The sequence below is a fragment of the Paramisgurnus dabryanus genome, chromosome 3 (assembly GCF_030506205.2).
Source record: "Paramisgurnus dabryanus chromosome 3, PD_genome_1.1, whole genome shotgun sequence".
Taxonomy (NCBI): domain Eukaryota; kingdom Metazoa; phylum Chordata; class Actinopteri; order Cypriniformes; family Cobitidae; genus Paramisgurnus; species Paramisgurnus dabryanus.
Window position 1 is genome coordinate 2,553,895 of NC_133339.1, and position 18,771 is coordinate 2,572,665.

The following is an 18,771-nucleotide window of genomic DNA, read 5'->3' on the forward strand; positions in this document are numbered from 1 at the left end:
TTTAGAGTGTAGTATATTAAATTGGAGTCAGATTATAGTTTAAACACAGACGTCAAAAAAAAGTAATTAAATCCTGATAAATAAAATTAATCTTTTAGAAGCGCCAAGACACGAAAGAACACGAGATCCCTTCACCCACGCCATTGGATTCCGTTGTTGGGCTGATGGGTGGATCCTTACAACGCACATAGCTTCTAAAATGAGCCGCTCTGAGGAACAGTCAATCAACATTATTATTCATGACCCTGGGGACAAATCCTAGAGTTGGAAATGGCCATGTAAAACAGTATCTGGGTAATTTTTGCACCTAGAGTAATAAAGTCACATAATTTCTATGTAGATATCAGAGAACAATGTAACATATTGTAATAAGGGATTATTTAACACCTTTAATATTTTGATTATAATTACACTTTAATGTATATCTTTAAATATAAAAATCACCACTGCGGATTATATGTGGGTTTTTTCTGTAAAATATGACTGCACTAATGATCTTTTACCAGTTACAGTAACAAAATCTTGTTAAAAAACTGACAAGTCTCATTGATTTTATATTGACAGATGTAAAGCCAACTCTGACTGTGCAGCCAGATACGTCTGTGTTCACTGGAGACACAGTTACTCTGATCTGTGAGATTCATCCGTACAGTGGATGGGAGTTTCTTTTCATCACACCATTAAACACTGAATCCTCTAAAACTTCACGAACTAAAACAATCAGATCTGTTCAAGATTCTGATGGAGGAGATTACATGTGCATAGGCAGAAAAGGAGAAAACCCTCACTTAGACACACAATACAGTAAACCAATAAGATTGACAGTAAAGGGTAAATATTTATACTCACATACTCTGTTCTGAAAACATTATGACAATTATTTCATAGGACACTGAACAGCAATTACGTTTATAGATGATACAACTTTTAAAGCTTTAAATTAAATAAGACAAAATATGTTTGTTTTATGTTTAAAATTGTGTTGAATTACAAAAGCTAAAACATTTACCTTACTATAAATATTCAATTTAAATAAAAAAATCTAATTTGACTAATTTAGTTCTTTATTGTCAGCAAGAAAACACCACTAAAGTTTGTCTACACTGTAAAAAAAAGTTAAAACAACTTGGTTTTGCAATTCAATTAAACCTATTATTTAATGTTTTTAAAAAAAATGTAATAGTGATAAGTTGTCATAACATGAAAAATGGAAAAATAAGAGTAATCCCTTACTTTACTTTTTCAATAGAAAAATTATTAAATTACAGCAATTAATTACTTAGTAACTAGTTACACCCAACACAGTTTGCAATCAAGTGTTTATTTGACATTATTTTCAATGTGAATTGTTGTGATTGTACAGAAAGACCAACACCTCAAGTGTCTGTTTGGCCTGCTGATCATGTATTCAGAGGAGAAACTGTCAATCTCACATGTGTCATCAATGGAGGAGGAGTCAGCAGCTGGCAGTACAGCTGGAATAAAGATTCAATCATCCAGCAGAATAAACCCCAGTATTACACAATCAGATCTGTTATTGAGTCTGACGCAGGTAAATACACCTGTAGAGGGAATGAGACCAGAGGATCACGATACTCACACATCAGTAATGCAGTTACACTGACAGTATCAGGTGAGTCTGGTTATTATCATTCACAATATACAGTCAATATATATATATATATATATATATATATATATATATATATATATATATAGTCAACTCATATACACAGGATTAAAATTACTTCTACAAGAGGGACCTGACTTATACAACATATACAGCTAAATATACACTTATTATGAAATAAAATATTAATATTTAAGCGGCAACTGTATTGAACGTTGAATATACTAAAAGCAAGGCTTGACATTAACTTTTTTGCTCACCAGCCAAAGTGGCTAGTTGGCTTTCAGAGTTACTAGCCACTCAGCATTTTCACTGGCCAAAATTTAGTTGTTGGTAAAATAGATTTCATATGATTAAACTTGACTTTGGCATCCTAAAATTACTTTAATTTGACTAATTTTACTTGATTTAGCTAGATTACATGCAGACTGACCACCTTAAATTAAGACTACATTATTTAGCTGGTATATCAGTATAGATCATATCATATATTTAGGTGCATGAAAAACATGCTTAGTAAGGCATAAATAGATTAAATTCTAATGAATATATTAAAAGTGAAGCAGGAGTGTATAGATTAACTGAAAAGATAAACACAAAAACCCTAGACAAACACTTTAAATATTTATTAACAACAGCAGTAAATTTATGCTTGATTGTGGTTTCTGTTCAACCTTATGTAAGACTTTTATTGGCAAATGTCGAGAGGGCATTATTGTTGCACAAAGTAGCCTTCATTAAAATGATGCGCGAGCGGCGAACCTCTCCACTGCTGGGTTTCATTTGATTTTGGACAAAACTGGGATGTGTGCATTCAGGTATGCGCTATGAATTTCTCTCCGCTCTTGCCCAGAGAGTGTGTACGCAACAAATGGTCTCAGTATGCGCTGCGTGCAGAGAGTGCTCATGGGAGTTGTATTTTCCCAGTGTCGTATTGCACATTGTTTATAATTCTGCATAACTTTTAAGAAACTACAATAAAAAATATATTCAACCTGCCAAAGTGGCAAGTGGGATTGGCTGTCTTACCCGCCATAGCCGAAATCTACCTGCATCCGGCGTGTTGGCGGGTGTTAATGTCAAGCCCTGACAAAAAGCTACCTTAACTTTTCCTATGCAAAAAGAAACATCAGTGTTCAGTGAAAAGACTGAAGTGTGAGATAGACGATCAGTACAGAAACTGAAGATATCTGTGGTATAAAGACACAACTGAAGTGTTTAACTCTGAGCGTTACACTATAAACAGAGACTCTGTGTTTTATTCTCCTGCAGGATCAAAACCAAAACCTAAACTCACATCAGATACTGAAGGATCTGTACTGACAGATAACACAGTGACTCTGAAGTGTCACATTACTCATTCGTCTACTGGATGGAAGTTTTACTGGTACAAACACACACAAAACACTGAGAAGACGACAACAGAAACAAACTCTTACACAATCCACAGTGTTAAAGTTTCAAATGGAGGTCAGTACTGGTGTAGAGCTGGAAGAGGAAAAGCAAACTATTACACAGACTACAGTGATGGACTGTGGATAAATGTTACAGGTGAGAGATGACATGGATCTCAGTCACTGTAGACTGAATTTAATCTGAAAAAATTAGGCGCCGATTTGTTTTACCCCGGTGGGTGCTCTTCACAACGTCAAGCCACAATCCTACATACTGTTCCTTTAATAATTCCGTGTGGTTCCGGTTCCTTTTAAAAACAGAACCGGTTCTGAATAAGAAACTGTTCTCGGTTCCCAACCCTACTCCTGATTCACTTTTATTAAGTGAAAAAATGTCAGCATTTTTTTATATTTATTCGTTGTTCCTTTTTGGAGAAAAGAAATTCATGCAGGTTTGAAACAAACATGACCGTCAAAGTTTTTTACAACCCGTTTTTTGTCAATTGAGAAATGTTTGCTGTTTCCCCAACTATGGTCTTTGTTTAAATCAAATTAAGTGTTTAAATATATGAAAGGTTGTGTACATGTGTTTTGTTAAGCATTTTACATGATGATATAATAAATAATTATAAAAAATTAATTGTGTTTGTACAGAGAGCCCTAAACCTGTAGTGAGTGTTGATCCTGACAAACAGCTGTTCAGAGGAGAAACTGTTACTCTGAGATGTGACATACAGGATACAGGAGACACTGAGTGGACATACAGCTGGACTGTAGAGAAGACAAATAACAGAAATATAATCACACAATGCAACACACAAGAGTGTAAAATCAACAACATTCAACAGACTGACAGTGGTAAATACACCTGTAGAGGAAAGATACGTGAACAAAACACTGAGATGAGTGATGCTGTTACACTGACTGTATCATCAGGTGAGTTTATATGTTTGTTCATCATTATTAGTGTGAAGAGATGAAGTGTAACATGTTATTCATGAGAGATTGATCACTTTCAGATAAACCACAGACAGTTTTAAGTGTTTCTCCACAGCAGTGGTTGACTGAAGGAGATTCAGTGACTCTGATGTGTGAGGTTAGAAGTTCATCTACAGGCTGGACATTCAGCTGGTTCACTGTACAGAGTCATTACTCAGGTAATATCTCATTCATCTCATAACAAATACATCAACTGGTATTATTCAAAACATTTTGAAGGGTTAAATGAGATTTTGACTTTTACAGTGAATGAAGATGTTGATTATGATCTGGTGTCAAACAGCAGTAGAGGATCTAAAGGCATCTACACAGTGAGTTCAGTGACTGTGAAGCACACAGGAGTTTATATGTGCAAAGCAGAGAGAGGAGATCCAGTCTATCACACAGAGTACAGTAACACACAAACACTGTGGATCACTGGTGAGTTCATCACACACAACTAAACAAAAACAATCTCTTACACTCTGTCTTATATCATTCATTCATTTATTCATTTATCTCTTATAAAGATGATTTTCTGTCATTTTCTTCTCAGGTGTTTCTGCTTCAGTCTCTCTGATCATCAGCTCCAACAGATCTCAACACTTCTCATCTGAATCTCTCTCTCTGAGCTGTAAGGATCACAGTAACTCTACTGGATGGACAGTGAGAAGATACACAGACGAACTGAAACCTTGTTCATCATCAGACTGGAGATCTACAGGAACAACATCTACATGTACAATCAGATCTCTCTACACATCTGATACTGGAGTGTACTGGTGTCAGTCTGAATCTGGAGAGAAACTTCATCCTGTTAATATCTCAGTACACAGTGAGTTTTTACTTGTTTATTTTCGAGACAGAAAATCTTTACAATCAGTGCATAAAGAATAAATTCATAAACAGAATTCAATCATTTTAATAATGAATAAATGGCTATTATATAATATTTTTTATTGAAATATAAATGCATACTCGCTTCTGCAGAACTTAAAGTCCATGTACAGTTTGATATTAAATGTGTTCTCAGTTTATGACACCACAGACAAATGTGTTAAACCACCCATATAAATATGAATGATTAAAAAAGCTAAATAAAATAAGTTTTTCAAAATCTTGGAAAAAAGGCAGGATTATTAAATGATCTGCTCTCAAACACTGGGGGTGTGTCCATTGTCAGTAATGAAACCACGCCCACTCACAGAAAGCTGCCCCTCTTTACTTTCAAATACCGCTACAATCTGAATGCTTGTGATTGTGTTAGGGATGAGGCCGTGGGTCTGTGAGTCCAGTGCATCACCCACCCCAATTTACCCTGAAAACTGTTTAACTCCACAATTCAGTACTAAACAGTTCACAGTCTTTTTAACGTGTTTTAGCAATACAATTGTAACATTTGTGGTAAACTGGTTGCTAAGATGTTGTTAGAGTCTCTATTATATTTTGGTAACTAGATAATGGTTAAAGATGCTCTTTCATTTTAAGTCAATGGAATTTTACTTTATTTTTTTATCATCTGCCAGATATAACAAGCTGAAAGAAAATTTTAAAAATCATTCTGATATATTTTTATAATTTATAATCATCAGTCATTTCTTCTGTTGTGTAGATGTTGATGTGATTCTGGACAGTCCGGTTCATCCTGTGACTGAAAGAGATCCTCTGACTCTACGCTGTTTATATCGAGATAAAAACCCCTCTAACCTGAGAGCTGAATTTTATAAAGATGGATCAGTGGTGCAGAGTCAGACTACAGGAGACATGATGATCATCCCTACAGTCTCAAAGTCACATGAGGGTTTCTACTACTGTAAATACCCAGAGAGAGGAGAGTCTCCAAAGAGCTGGATCTCAGTCAGAGGTGATCTCTCTCCTCTTTAAGCACTGTTGAAATGTTTTGCACTCTTTGCATATGCACAGTTATATAAGGATGTATTTCTGCTTTTCCAGCCGCAGGGTCTTCATCTCTTGGTCTTATTGTTGGTCTGTGTCTTGGACTGAGCGTCATGTTTTTGATCTTTTTCTTGGTCCTGCTGTGGTGCTACAAAAACAAAAAACGCTCTCAGTCTCCCTCAGCTGTCAGTCAACAGCAGAACATCAGTCAGACATCAGATCAGAAACAGCCTGAAGATGTTTACAGTCCACTGCAGTCTGGTCAGTTTACTGCACATTCATTTATTATAATCAGTGCCAGAAATCTGCTTTTATAAGAGCTGATGCAATGACATCCCAACATACACCCAGAACACCCTAGTAACTGCATAGCAACAGGCTACATACACTCATAGCAACACCCTAGCAACCACCCAAAACAGCATAGAGTGTTTGGCATGGGAAAGACCACATGCATTTATATGCTTAGACAACATGTGAAGAGCTCAGATGCAAAAACCCTTTAGGTGCGTGCATGTTTTCTTGTAAATTAGCATTTTATCGGGGTTTTAATGGGTTCTACCAAAACGGTATTTCTGAACGACTCGAGGTAGGGATTAAGCAGATTTGAAGCAAAACAATTTAATAAATGTATAATACATGCCGAGAGAACCTGATTAATTTCATTATCTCATTTTTGGGGGAAGTGGTGTTTTGAGCTCTTCATGTTAAACAATATTTCTATGAAGGCTTTACAAGATAAAAAGTTCATGGTCTTTATTCATTATTTTCTTCATTACAGGAGATGCTCATATTTATAACTCTGCTGATGCAACAGACACAAGCGCAGGTAATGTATTGATGTCATTAATGTTGTTCATCTCATAAAAGTATGGGGGTGAGTAATTGTTTTTATAAAGTGTAGTATTCCTTTAAGGGTCAAATAATTTTCCCTTTTTTTAGTGACTCAGGCCGGCCCCAGTGATGCCATGTATTCAAAGGTCAACTTCAAGAAAAATAAACTCAAGAGCAAAGGTAGAAACTACTAGAAGAGTAAAACTAATCACTGAGAGAAGAAAACTTTTAATCATTTCTTTATTCTTCATTGTAGAAAATGAAAGTGAATCAGCTAATCTCACCTATGCTGATATCGAACTGAAACCTAAGAAAGATAAGAAGAAAGAGAAGAAAGGTAAAACAAAACATCATGATTAACAGAGATATCCAAACATTTAAAATAACACAAATAACTTTTTTATATCAATTTAATCTCTATTTTAAGTTTAATGATGCAAATCTATTAATGGGAAGCTAAAGTTTCATCATTACCCAGAGGTTAAACTAACTGTCAGAAAAGATCTGTGAATGTTGGGTTGTTTATAATGAAGTTTCCCAATTCTTGTCATTTTTAGGGTATAACAGTGAAGGTGGTGACATTGTGTACTCTAAACTGAAGAAAGAAGGAGATCAAGGTGAGATAAACTAATGTTTTAAGCAAAATGAAAACAGCACCAATACGCATCACTTAGTATTTATATTCAGTGTCTATTTTTTTCAGATGTTGCTTATGGATCTGTTGATGTGACTTATGCTCAGATTAACTAAAAGATCAGTGGAGAAAAAAACGACAATGCATTATCTAAAGCTTAATATGATCAATCCAAACCTTCATGAGCATCAGGATAAATGCTTCCTGATCTTTGGTTCCCTTTCAGTCGGTCACTACGACGTCACGTCGTGACCGACGAATTGGGAACGCGTCTCGCGGGACCAATCTACTTCGAGAAACTTCTAAAACGCCAATGAACTTGGCATGCAGGTTGGATACGCTGCGTGCTGGTGTTGTTGGAGAAAGAGCACTTCAGCGGAGGCTCGCGGATTTCCACCTCTTTACTTTCGGTTTTGAACTTGAACTTGAGTGTGTGCGTGGCACTCCCCTATGTGCTTCATCAACTCAGCACAGCATTAAAGAGTGATTTCCTTAAAAGAGCAGCACGAGTTGAATTTGTGTCTTTTTAAAGACAGCCATTCTCTTGTGGCATGGCGAGTGCGTCTTTTTAAAGATGTCATTTCGTCCGTGCAGTTCCGGATGTGGCAGATATATGAATTATTGGCCGCGATCGTTGTCTCTCGTGCCTGTGCACGCTGATGCAGCGTTCATGGAGGGTTAGTGTTCCGCATGCGTGAACATGACCCTCTTGGATTTGCGGAGATGGGTTTCGTGCCTCCGGGAACGTCACCCCCCCCCCCTTTCTGTTGTGGAGCCCCGTTAAAGGTGCGGTGGCAAAACTCCGGAAAGACGAATCTCCGTATAACAGTGCTGAATCGGTCTGCTGGTTCGTCCAGTGGCTCTCAGCACCCTGATCCATAGCCAGAGGTCCCGCTGGAGACTGTTAGCGTGTGTTCTACGACGCTTTCATTCTCTATCGGTCCTCACGAGGATTCTGTGTCTGTCGCAGCGTCGGAGAGGGGGCCGTCTTTTGGATGCCGACTCAGATCCGCTCCCTCCTGCGGGTAGGCTTTCGGAGCCTGTTTTCGACTCCAAGATGGCGGCCATGTTCGCTCGGGCTGCGTAGACGATCAACTGGAGTGGAGAGCTCCTCCCCCATCGATCCGTCGCGCCTCTGATTGGTACTGGGGGCCGCAAAGACAGCCCCCACCTGTACCTTTCTTTCCCGAGGTTCATGATGGTTAACGCGGTCGTGGAAAACCAGTTTTCCTCCCGGAACCGACCGTTCAGCACCGTTGGGTGCGATGTCCACCCATAGTGGTCCAGGAACGTCAACTCTGGCTGTGTTTTGCGGGCATGAATGAGGTCGACAAGAATCGTCTTCTGATTGCTCTGCTTGCTTAGACCAGCCATTTCGGCGACACGGCTAGAGCCTCATACAAGTTCTCGGCCGCCCAAGAGCAGACTGAGGCCATCATGCCACGTCGGAACACAGCTGCCCTGTCCGCTACGTCGGCGCCTCAGCCTGCCCCTCGCCGGGGGCGTCCTGCTACGGCCTTTTTCATTCCTTCATTCTGGCAGCTTTTGAGGACCGGCCCGTTAGCAGTTCGAGTCTCTCCAGCTCTGCCACCCATCAGCGGAGCCAGGTGAGTGTTGCATTACACAACACTTTTGTCGATGGGGCCAAAGAGCATTCATTCGCATTCACCTCTGCTCCGCTCGCCGCAGGTACACTGATCGTGTTGTTAATCCCTCTCATTCGGTGTCTAGAGGCTTGGAAACGCACGATCTCTCTCGGCTACGCAATTCAGTTTACCCGGCTCCTCCTAAATTTGTACGCTTCACTACGGTGGAAGCCCCCAACGTGCACGTACTACGTGCAGGAATTGCTGTCCTATTGGCGAAGGACATGATCGGGCCGGTCCCTTCAGCCGAGAAGTGGTCAGGGTTTTACAGCCCTTACTTTATTGTACCCAAGAAAAGCGGCGGGTTGCGACCGATCCTGGATCTGCGCATTCTGAATCGAGCACTTCACAAGATGCCATTCAAAATGCTTATGCAGAAGAGCATATTTCAATGCATTCGCCCACAGGATTGGTTTGCAGCCATCGACCTGAAGGACGCGTACTTTCATGTCTCAATACTTCCCCGACACAGGCAGTTTCTCCGCTTTGCGTTCGAGGGTCGAGCATATCAGTACAAAGTCTTACCATTCGGGCTCTCTCTCTCTCTCCCCGCGTCTTCACGAAAGTCGCAGAGGGGGCTTTAAAGCCCCTCAGAGAGAGCGGTGTTCGCATCTTGGCATATCTCGACGATTGGCTCATTATAGCACAGTCGCGTCAAATGCTTTGCACTCACCTAGATCGGGTGCTCAAACACCTCGCCCGTCTCGGTCTTCAGGTCAACTGGGAGAAGAGCAAACTGCCCCATGCAGAGGATCTCTTTTCTCGGTAAAGAACTGGACTCGGTCAATCTTTCAGCACGTCTCATGCAGGCGCGCGTTAAGTCGATTCTGGCTTGCTTGAATACGTTTTCGGGCAAGAATGCGGTTCCTCTGAAACAATTTCAGAAACTCCTGGGGCATATGGCTGCAGCCGCGGCGGTGACACAGCTCGGTTTGCTGCATATGAGACCGCTTCAGCATTGGCTTCACGACCGAGTCCCGAGGAGAGCGTGGCTCACCGGCTTTCACCGTGTTACGATCACACCGAAATGCCATCTCACTTTCACCCCGTGGTCAGACCCAGCGTTTCTCAGGGCGGGGGTGCCACTGAGACAGGTCTCCAGACATGCAGTAGTATGCACAGATGCCTCCAACACGGGGTGGGGAGCCACGTACGGCGAGCTTGCAGCTTCAGGAGTGTGGACATCACCTCAGCTGCATTGGCACATAAATTGCCGAGAACTGTGGGCTGTATATCTTGCGCTCGTCCGCTTCAGCAGCGAGTTGAGAGGCAAAGATGTATTAGTTCGCACAGACAACATTGCGACTGTTGCGTATATCAATCGCCAAGGCGGAGTGCGCTCTCGTCACATGTCGCATCTCGCCCGCCATCTCCTCTTTTGGAGTCAGAAGAATCTGAGGTCTCTTCGTGCCATTCACATCCCGGGTTGCTCAATGTAGCGGCAGACGCGCTTTCACGAGCAGCGCGCCCCGGCGAATGGCGACTCCACCCTCAGTCGGTCCAACTGAGTTGGAGACGTTTCGGCAGAGCGCAGATAGATCTGTTTGCATCTCCAGAAACAACCCACTGTCGCCTATTTTATTCACTGAACGAGGGAACACTCGGTGTGGATGCATTGGCATACAGCTGGCCGAGAGGTCTTCGCAAATACGCATTTCCCCCAGTGAGCCTCATTGCACAGACATTGTGCAAAGTCAGGGAGGACGAGGAGAAAATTCTTTTAGTTGCTCCATATTGGGCCACTAGGAGTTGGTTTTCCGGAGCTCACTCTCCTCGCGACAGCCCCTCCCTGGAGGATTCCCCTGAAGAGGGACCTTCTGTCTCAAGAAGGGGGCACATTATGGCACCCCCGTCCCGATCTGTGGAACCTCCATGTGTGGTCTCTGGACGGGGCGCGGAGGTTCTAGGTGATTTACCCCAGGCGGTATCTAACACCATAGGTGCAGCATTAGCGCCGTCCACGAGACAGGCGTATACGCTGAAATGGAACCTGTTTGTTGTGTGGTGAACCTCTTAACGAGAGGACCCCCGAGAATGCTCGATCAGTATTGTGCTTTCATATCTCCAGCACCGCTTGGAGAAGAGGCTGTCACCATCTACTATTAAAGTAGATATCGCGGCAATATCCGCGCATCATGCACCCATAGACGGTAGATCTGTGGGTCAGCACGATTTGGTCATTAGGTTTTTAAGAGGTGCGCGGAGACTGAATCCTTCGCGCCCTCCCTCTATTCCTCCTTGGGACTTGTCCATGGTGCTGAAAGCCCTTCAGGACTGCCCTTTCAAGCCTCTGCGGACGGTGAGCGTCAAGTTTCTCACTATGAAAACTTTGACGCTCCTCGCATTGGCTTCTGTTAAAAGGATAGGGGATCTTCTTGCATTTTCGGTCAACGACTCGTGCCTACAGTTCGGTCCGGCTGAGTCCAGCGTTACACTGAGACCCCGGCCGGGCTATGTGCCTAAAGTTCCCACCACTCCCTTCAGAGATCAGGTGGTGAACTTACAAGCGCTGCCTTCGGAGGAGGCAGACCCAGCCATGGCTTTGTTATGTCCTGTACGTGCACTACGTGTGTATGTGGATCGTACTCAAAGCTTTCGGACCTCAGAACAGCTCTTTATCTGTCATGGTGGTCAGCAGAAAGGGAAAGCTGTCACTAAACAGAGGATGTCTCACTGGATTGTAGACACAATCGCCCTGGCATATGAGAAACAGGGCATTCCTTGCCCTTTTGGTTTGAGAGCCCTTTTAAACTAGAAGCGTGGCTTCATCTTGGGCTTTGGCTCGTGGTTCCTCACTTTCAGATATTTGTAGAGCTGCTGGCTGGGTGACACCTAATACGTTCACTAGATTCTACAGTGTTCGTGTTGAGCCGGTATCCTCTCGAGTTCTCTCGTCAGATCAGTGAGAACATCGAGGAACGGCTCCTGTGTCGGCTTGGAGCCTTTCTTTTCGATGCTGCACGACCGCACCATTATGGAAGGCAGTTAAGGCAAAAACGTTACAAAAAACTGTTTCTGTCTCCTCCACCGCTTGGTGGCCGATGTTGCGGAGCATCGGCTGCCAGCCTCTCACTAGATGTATCCTTTAGAACCTGGGTGAGGCTAGCGCGCACATTGCGCCCCCTAGTGGTTTCTTTGTGAGTATTTCCGTGGAAAGTTTCTGATTTACCACGTTTCCCTTAGCGGAGTTCGTTCCGCGCCTCTCTAGTGTTGCTAAGAGAGTGTATTTTTTATAGACCTCGTGTCTTTTTAACCATCACCTTAGTGGTAGACCCCTAGAGGGTTTTCTTTCCGCAGCGATCTTAGTTCCGCCTGACGAGTTCGCTTCCCAGTTCGCCTAGTCACTATCGTGGGTTAAGGAACAAGTAGTGACCGGCCTCTGCTTCAACCCCATTTCCGTTCCCTAAAAGAGGAGAGTCGGAGGGTTTACGCAGGCACTGGAAGAGTCAGCTTCAGTGGCGCTTTGGTAGGGATTCCCAATTTGTCGGTCACGACGTGACGTCGTAGTGACCGACTGAAAGGGAACGTCTCGGTTACATATGTAACCCTCGTTCCCTGAAGGAAGGGAACAGAGACGTCACGTCCCGTCGCCACAGTTTGCTGTTCCACTGCTGATACCGGCCGGGCACTGATGCTCGGCTTTCTCAGCGAAAATAGTGATTTGATATTCGCACCTGCCTCTCGTTAAATACTCGCGCGGCGGGGCGGCGCCGGCAGATGCAAATACCTGCATGCCAAGTTCATTGGCGTTTTAGAAGTTTCTCGAAGTAGATTGGTCCCGCGAGACGCGTTCCCAATTCGTCAGTCACGACGTGACGTCTCCGTTCCCTTCCTTCAGGGAATGAGGGTTACATATGTAACCGAGACGTTTTCTAAAAGCATAAAAGAGTTTACTTATGCAGAGCTCAGATTCTCCTTCAAAATTGAGACAATGATGTTGACCAAATGCTCTCAGCACATATACGTTTATCAAATACTTTCATTTCAAATCCACTTAATCCCACAGTCTCGGGTTATTCAGAAACACTGCTTTGTTGGCAGAATCCATCAAGAGTCTGATTAAAAATGCCCATTTACAAGAAAACATCAAACTCACTTAGAGGGTTTCGCATCTGAGCTCTTCATATTATTATTAACTTTTTACATGCAACTTTTAACATGTCTATTGTGCAGCATTTAAGATGATGCCACTTTCAGTCCCGGCCTAATATACATGAATAAACTTTTCAGTACAGTACATACTCATAAAGGCACAAATGCTACTGCAAGACTGTTGATATCTAAACGCTCTGTTTGTCTCTTGATACTTTATTCAACCTAATGGCCTAAAAAGGGTACGTAATGTAGGTTTCTAGCTGTCTGAAAGTGAAATTGTCCTGGGCTGAGATTCCCGATTGAACTGAGCATTTAGGAGTGCTTTCGACAATCTACTAAAAGAACGTTCGTTATTCTTTCACGTGCGTTTCCCAAAGATGAACTTAAATACAACCGCACGCAGCGTGCTTTACTGTAAGTGCTACTTACAGTACAATCACGTAACGGAAGGCTTGTCTGAAGTGGGGCCAACAGCCAATCATAGTGGCTGCTACACATGCTCCGGTCTTCTATAAACGTAATTGGCTGGCTCTGCCTTGGTTATCTGCATAAGGCTATCTGATTGGCTGACGCACGTGTTGCCGCTTGAAAACTTGAGAAATTCAACTTCTGTTTTGAGTCGCTATCCATTTGTCAAGTGCTGTAATTTCACCTACAGTATAGAATGACTCATAAGACGTTTTTATATGTTTAGCCTAATGATCTTCACTTGATGTGATACAAGTTAGTTTTATAAAGTATATTTTTGAAGTGGAAAATATATTTAATTTTAATCTTTTTAAAACTGTTATGTTAACAGGTTCGTAACAAAGTTTTTCTTCAAATACGACGTAAATATAGAGGGTTTCAGCAGTAACAACATAAACAAACGGCTTTTGTGGAACACACGTAACTTACGGTAAACTCAGAAAGGATCAATAACAACGAAGTCCTTTTAGAGTAGTTTATTTCTGCTAACAAACAAAATAAACAACAAGTAGATAACCTTAGTTCAAATCATAGCGAAAGCTTATAAAAAAAACTACACCTAGCTAACGTTATTGTGTAAATTGTGTACTATATAATGTAACTAGCCAGACCATTAAACAAACATAGGTATATATATATATATATATATATATATATATATATATATATATATATATATATATATTTCTAAATATTTTTTTGGCCATTTTTTGTATATTTTGAAATCTATTTAAAAATATATTTTTTTTTTGCCTGTTGGTCATAATTAAGATCACAATCAGAGAATAAATTAAGGTAAGAGCTTAATGTCTCTGCAAAACTTTAGTCTTTAGAAATATTGCCTAGAAAAGATTAAAGATAGTGAGACACATGTGAACATTTTCACGAATTGAAAAACTTGCACATGGTTGATTTTTTTTATTTTATATTAAACCAATAAACAAAAAAGAACCCAATAAATAAAATATTACATTATCGTCATTGCACAGGAGTAAAGTTTAAGTGCAATTTGATGATTGTTCTGCATGTGACCTTGTAACTTTTTCACTTACGAGGCACTTAGGGATTTTCAATTACTCCAGAGCACTTGTATATCTACAACGATTTTCAGGTGCTAATTAAGTTACGAGGCTTTTGGGAAATGGCCTGTTAGTCAAAGATGATCGTACAATCGTCTTTACAATCAACTTAGCCTTAAGATTACTTACTTTAATAGGGAAAGCCAGATATCTCTAAATTACATGCTTAAGTCACAATTAAACAACATCTCTCTGACCAACAATTAAACCTTGCATCTACTGTACCATAACTTTCTTTCTTAAGCTCAAATTAGGTTAAATAAACACTTTTTTAAATTATTTTTAGCTACTGTTCATGTACCAGGGTTGCTGGTTTTCACAAGTCTGTCCAATTGCTACTAGCCCAAAACTATCCCCATCGAAACTTTAAATAATATTCTCCAATTATTCACCTATAATCGCCAAACTTCAGTCTAGTCAGGCCTTAATATATCATTATATATTACTGATTTTATTTTAAGTGTACAGTATTCTGCAGACTGCAATAATTAGGTGTTTTGTTTTGAAAAAATTATACTTACTATGATTCTCATGGATTTAGTTGCATATTTGACATGGTTTTGTTTTTTTGTATAATAAAAGACTATGGGGTGGTTTCCCGAACAGGGCTTATACTCATAGGCTAAGATACATGGGATGCCTTAATTTAAAAAGACATTGTACTGACATATCTAAACATCATTTTTTTTGTCAGTATTGTTTTTTGTAAGGTTTGTTTGTTAAAACTACTTAAATGTCCTTAGTCCTGGATTAATCTAAACCCTGTACGCAAAACCTCCCATAAAAGTTTATAAAAAATACTGTATAATGTAAAAAATGTGCCATGCTTGAAGTTTTGATTGTATTATGCAAATGTGTGCAGTTGTTGCAAATCTGTACAGAATTTGAGATTTGAATCTATTTTGTGTTTAAGTTTTTTACTGTATTTTATTTTTTTGTTACAGTTTTTAAGAATATTCTAACCATACTCACTTGCATACTAATTCTCACCTTGTGCTTTCTGTAAATAAATATAAAACTTAACACCAGCTAGTCGTAGTTTCTGTTAACTTATCAGCTTCCACATTTTGTTAATGCTACTGTTTGCACCCACGCACACTTTCCTACTAATATATTTTTTACAAGTTATTAACATTTTATCTTAAGACTGTTCTGATAAAGTTATATTTGATACACATGAATTAACATTCAACATTTAGCCCACAAAACATTATCACCTATGATTTGCACTGTTGCAAACTCAATACCATTTCTGATTTAAAATACAATATTGTATGTTTTTGAAACAATTATTTTGTAGATGTTAGTAGTTTATCTACATAGTTGGTTTCTGAGGTGTTAACAAAAAGGACCACAGAGTGAACTAGAAAAACTTAAAGGGACTTTTAGTAATGTACGTGTTCAACAACCACATCCTCTGCCAATCCTTGACTTTTGCCTCTTTAAAATCTTATTTTCAATCCCCCGTTTATGAAATGTGGTCTAAATAAGTTTATAATGACGATTTAAATTAACATGTCAGCTCATTTAGGCCCAACAAAATCCACTTTTTATTTTTTTGTGAAATCCAAATCGCTTAGGTTTATTCGATTTTGTATATAAGGACTTAAATAAAACAGCAGGATAGTTTGAAGAGCGTGTGCTTCTGCTCTTTGATATTTTTGGTTCATGACCTGATGTGGCACATTGAGGCCACACCTTCTTAAGGTGTGAACATGTAGCTAAGTAAGTCTATTTGTGCCTTACAAACATCCTCACACACATTGAAAACCATGATCGAATTCTCAGAAGTTGTAATGGGAACTTTGACAAACCCTTCATTTAATATTCACATGTATTCAGTTTTAGAACTGATCATGTTTTCTTAGAATTGCCTTTGAGCTGCCTAATAACTTAAAATAAAATAAACCCCTCTTAGTTTGTTGCTCTTTGTAACTCTTGGTTCATAATATGCATGAGATGTCAAACTTCTGTGCACGTCCTATCTTGATATTTGTAATAAACTTATACTGTAGCCTAATTTATCTGACCTTTCTGACAAACGTATCGTTTTGCATCATTAATTCAAAGGATTAGCAGAATTCACGAGGGTTGAAACATAAAAAAGTCTTACATCGAAATGAAGCATGATAATTTTTTTATATCCCTGGAACAAAAGTCTGATCTAAACTGGCTTATTCATCCAACTGTAAAACCTATCGTGTGCTAGAAACATGATTGACTGTGTATAGTGCATTTGAATATTAAATGAAGGGTTTGTCATGTTTCCCATTATAACATCTGACAATTCAAACTTTAATTTGCTTCTATAAAGATGAATAACTGCTGTAACATTGATGTTGAATAAGTTTGAAATAAAAAGTAATTTAAACTTTGCATTGGCATCAGTCGAGTCTCTCTGGCTGACCGGCCTTCATTTCTTCATTGCTTAACTTTGGGCACTGCTTTCATTGTACTACATTTTAATATTGATCCTGATGTTTTTGCTTAGGAGATGAATGAAAATTATTTGATACACAAATTTAATTTCACAAATTTAAAACTGTAAAAAAGTCAGAAAGTTAGAGACAAGTGACTTAAAGGGACTTTTAGTCATGTATGTGTTCAACAACTACACCCCTGCACACCCTTGACCTCTGCATCATTCAAGTCTTATATTAAATAGTCAGTTTATGGACAGATGTTTAAATACAGTACGTTTACAAACATGATTTATATTAACATTGTTTGATCGTTCAGTCTCAATAAAAACACTTTTTCATTCTGTTTTTTATTATTATTATTTTATGCCAAATTACAAAGGATTATTAGATCTTGTTTATGAAGACTTTGTGTGCTTCTGATCTTTGATATTTTTGTTTCATGACATGGTGTGACACATTGAGGCCACATGTTCGTAAGGTGTGAACATGTAGCCAAGTAAGTCTATTTGTGTCTTGCAAACATTCTCACATACAAATTGAATACTATGATCAAATTCTCAGATGTTATAATGGGAACTATGACAAACCCTTTATTTAATATTCCCATGTATTCCAGTTATCTCTAGAACAGACCTAAAATAAAATAAACCCCTCTTAGTTTGTTCCTCATTGCTGTTCATGATATGCATATGTGATCTCAAACTTTTGTGCATGTCCTTTCCTTAACTCTCTTAAAATCTTGATATTTGTTTTAAACTTATAGCCTACTGTAATTTATGTGGCTTTTATGACATACTTATTATTTTGCATGGTAAATTCAAAGGATTAGCAGACTTCACTGTATAAGGATTGACAAAATTTCAAAAACAACAAAAAGTTATACTTTGAAATGAAACAAGATAATTTTTGGTATCCCTGGAAGGATCAAGTCTGATCTCAATAAGCTTATTTTGGTCATTTGTCAGCTTTATTAAAGAAAACTTTGTTCTTTGGTGTTTTACACGGCCTATACATCTAGTGAATTAAATCAATCAGTGAATATAAATGAATCATATGTATTGATGACAGGAATCAGACTCTAAAGATACTTTATGATGCATTGAATTTGTACTTTTCACAATGAGTTATTCAAAGATGTTTTACTTTTATAGGAAACATTAACGATTCAATAGTAGCCACTACTGATGGTTATATAACAACTGAATGAGTTCATAATCCAAACACTAAAAATCACCTGTAGGTGTATTAACTTCTCAAAGGTTGAATACTGTAAGTATTTCTGTCTTTCAAAGATTCTTGTGGATATGTAATTGATAGTGTATAGTGTACTGTACAGTATGAATATATTCACAGGTAATGTTTGGTTAAGTTACACATTAGCTTGTCTGCTTTATAAAGTACAGGTTAGGGTTAGGTTTTTCGGAAAGTTACAACATCTCCCCCCTATTCGGAGCTCGTCCGAAAAGGTTTGGAATAGGGAGAATGAGGTGGGTGCACGGGCCGACGCATGTTAGACTATACCATGTCGCCTGTGATCGTCTCCCATCTGGGAGCAGTGCCTTTATTGGCTTCAGGCCACGTAGATAATTTGTTTTTGTGTATTTCTGAGGAATCCTGTTTTTGCTTCAGATCTACATTATTTGTTTTTGTCTTTTCTTTATAACTTAGACTGTAGTTTGTTGTAATGTTTGTAT

At 39.4% G+C, this 18,771-nt stretch overlaps 1 protein-coding gene across 1 annotated transcript in view; it reads left to right on the forward strand.

Annotated features, from left to right (window-relative positions):
- The window catches only part of LOC135733739 (Fc receptor-like protein 5), a 68,433-nt gene extending 62,547 nt beyond the window's left edge, over positions 1–5,886 (forward strand). Inside the window, exons 11-14 of the mRNA XM_073813739.1 lie at positions 4,059–4,162; positions 4,254–4,443; positions 4,559–4,837; positions 5,615–5,886. Coding sequence (XP_073669840.1) covers positions 4,059–4,162; positions 4,254–4,443; positions 4,559–4,837; positions 5,615–5,886 — 845 coding nt within the window. The remainder of the gene's footprint in view (positions 1–4,058; positions 4,163–4,253; positions 4,444–4,558; positions 4,838–5,614) is intronic.
- The last annotated feature ends 12,885 nt before the right edge of the window (positions 5,887–18,771 follow it).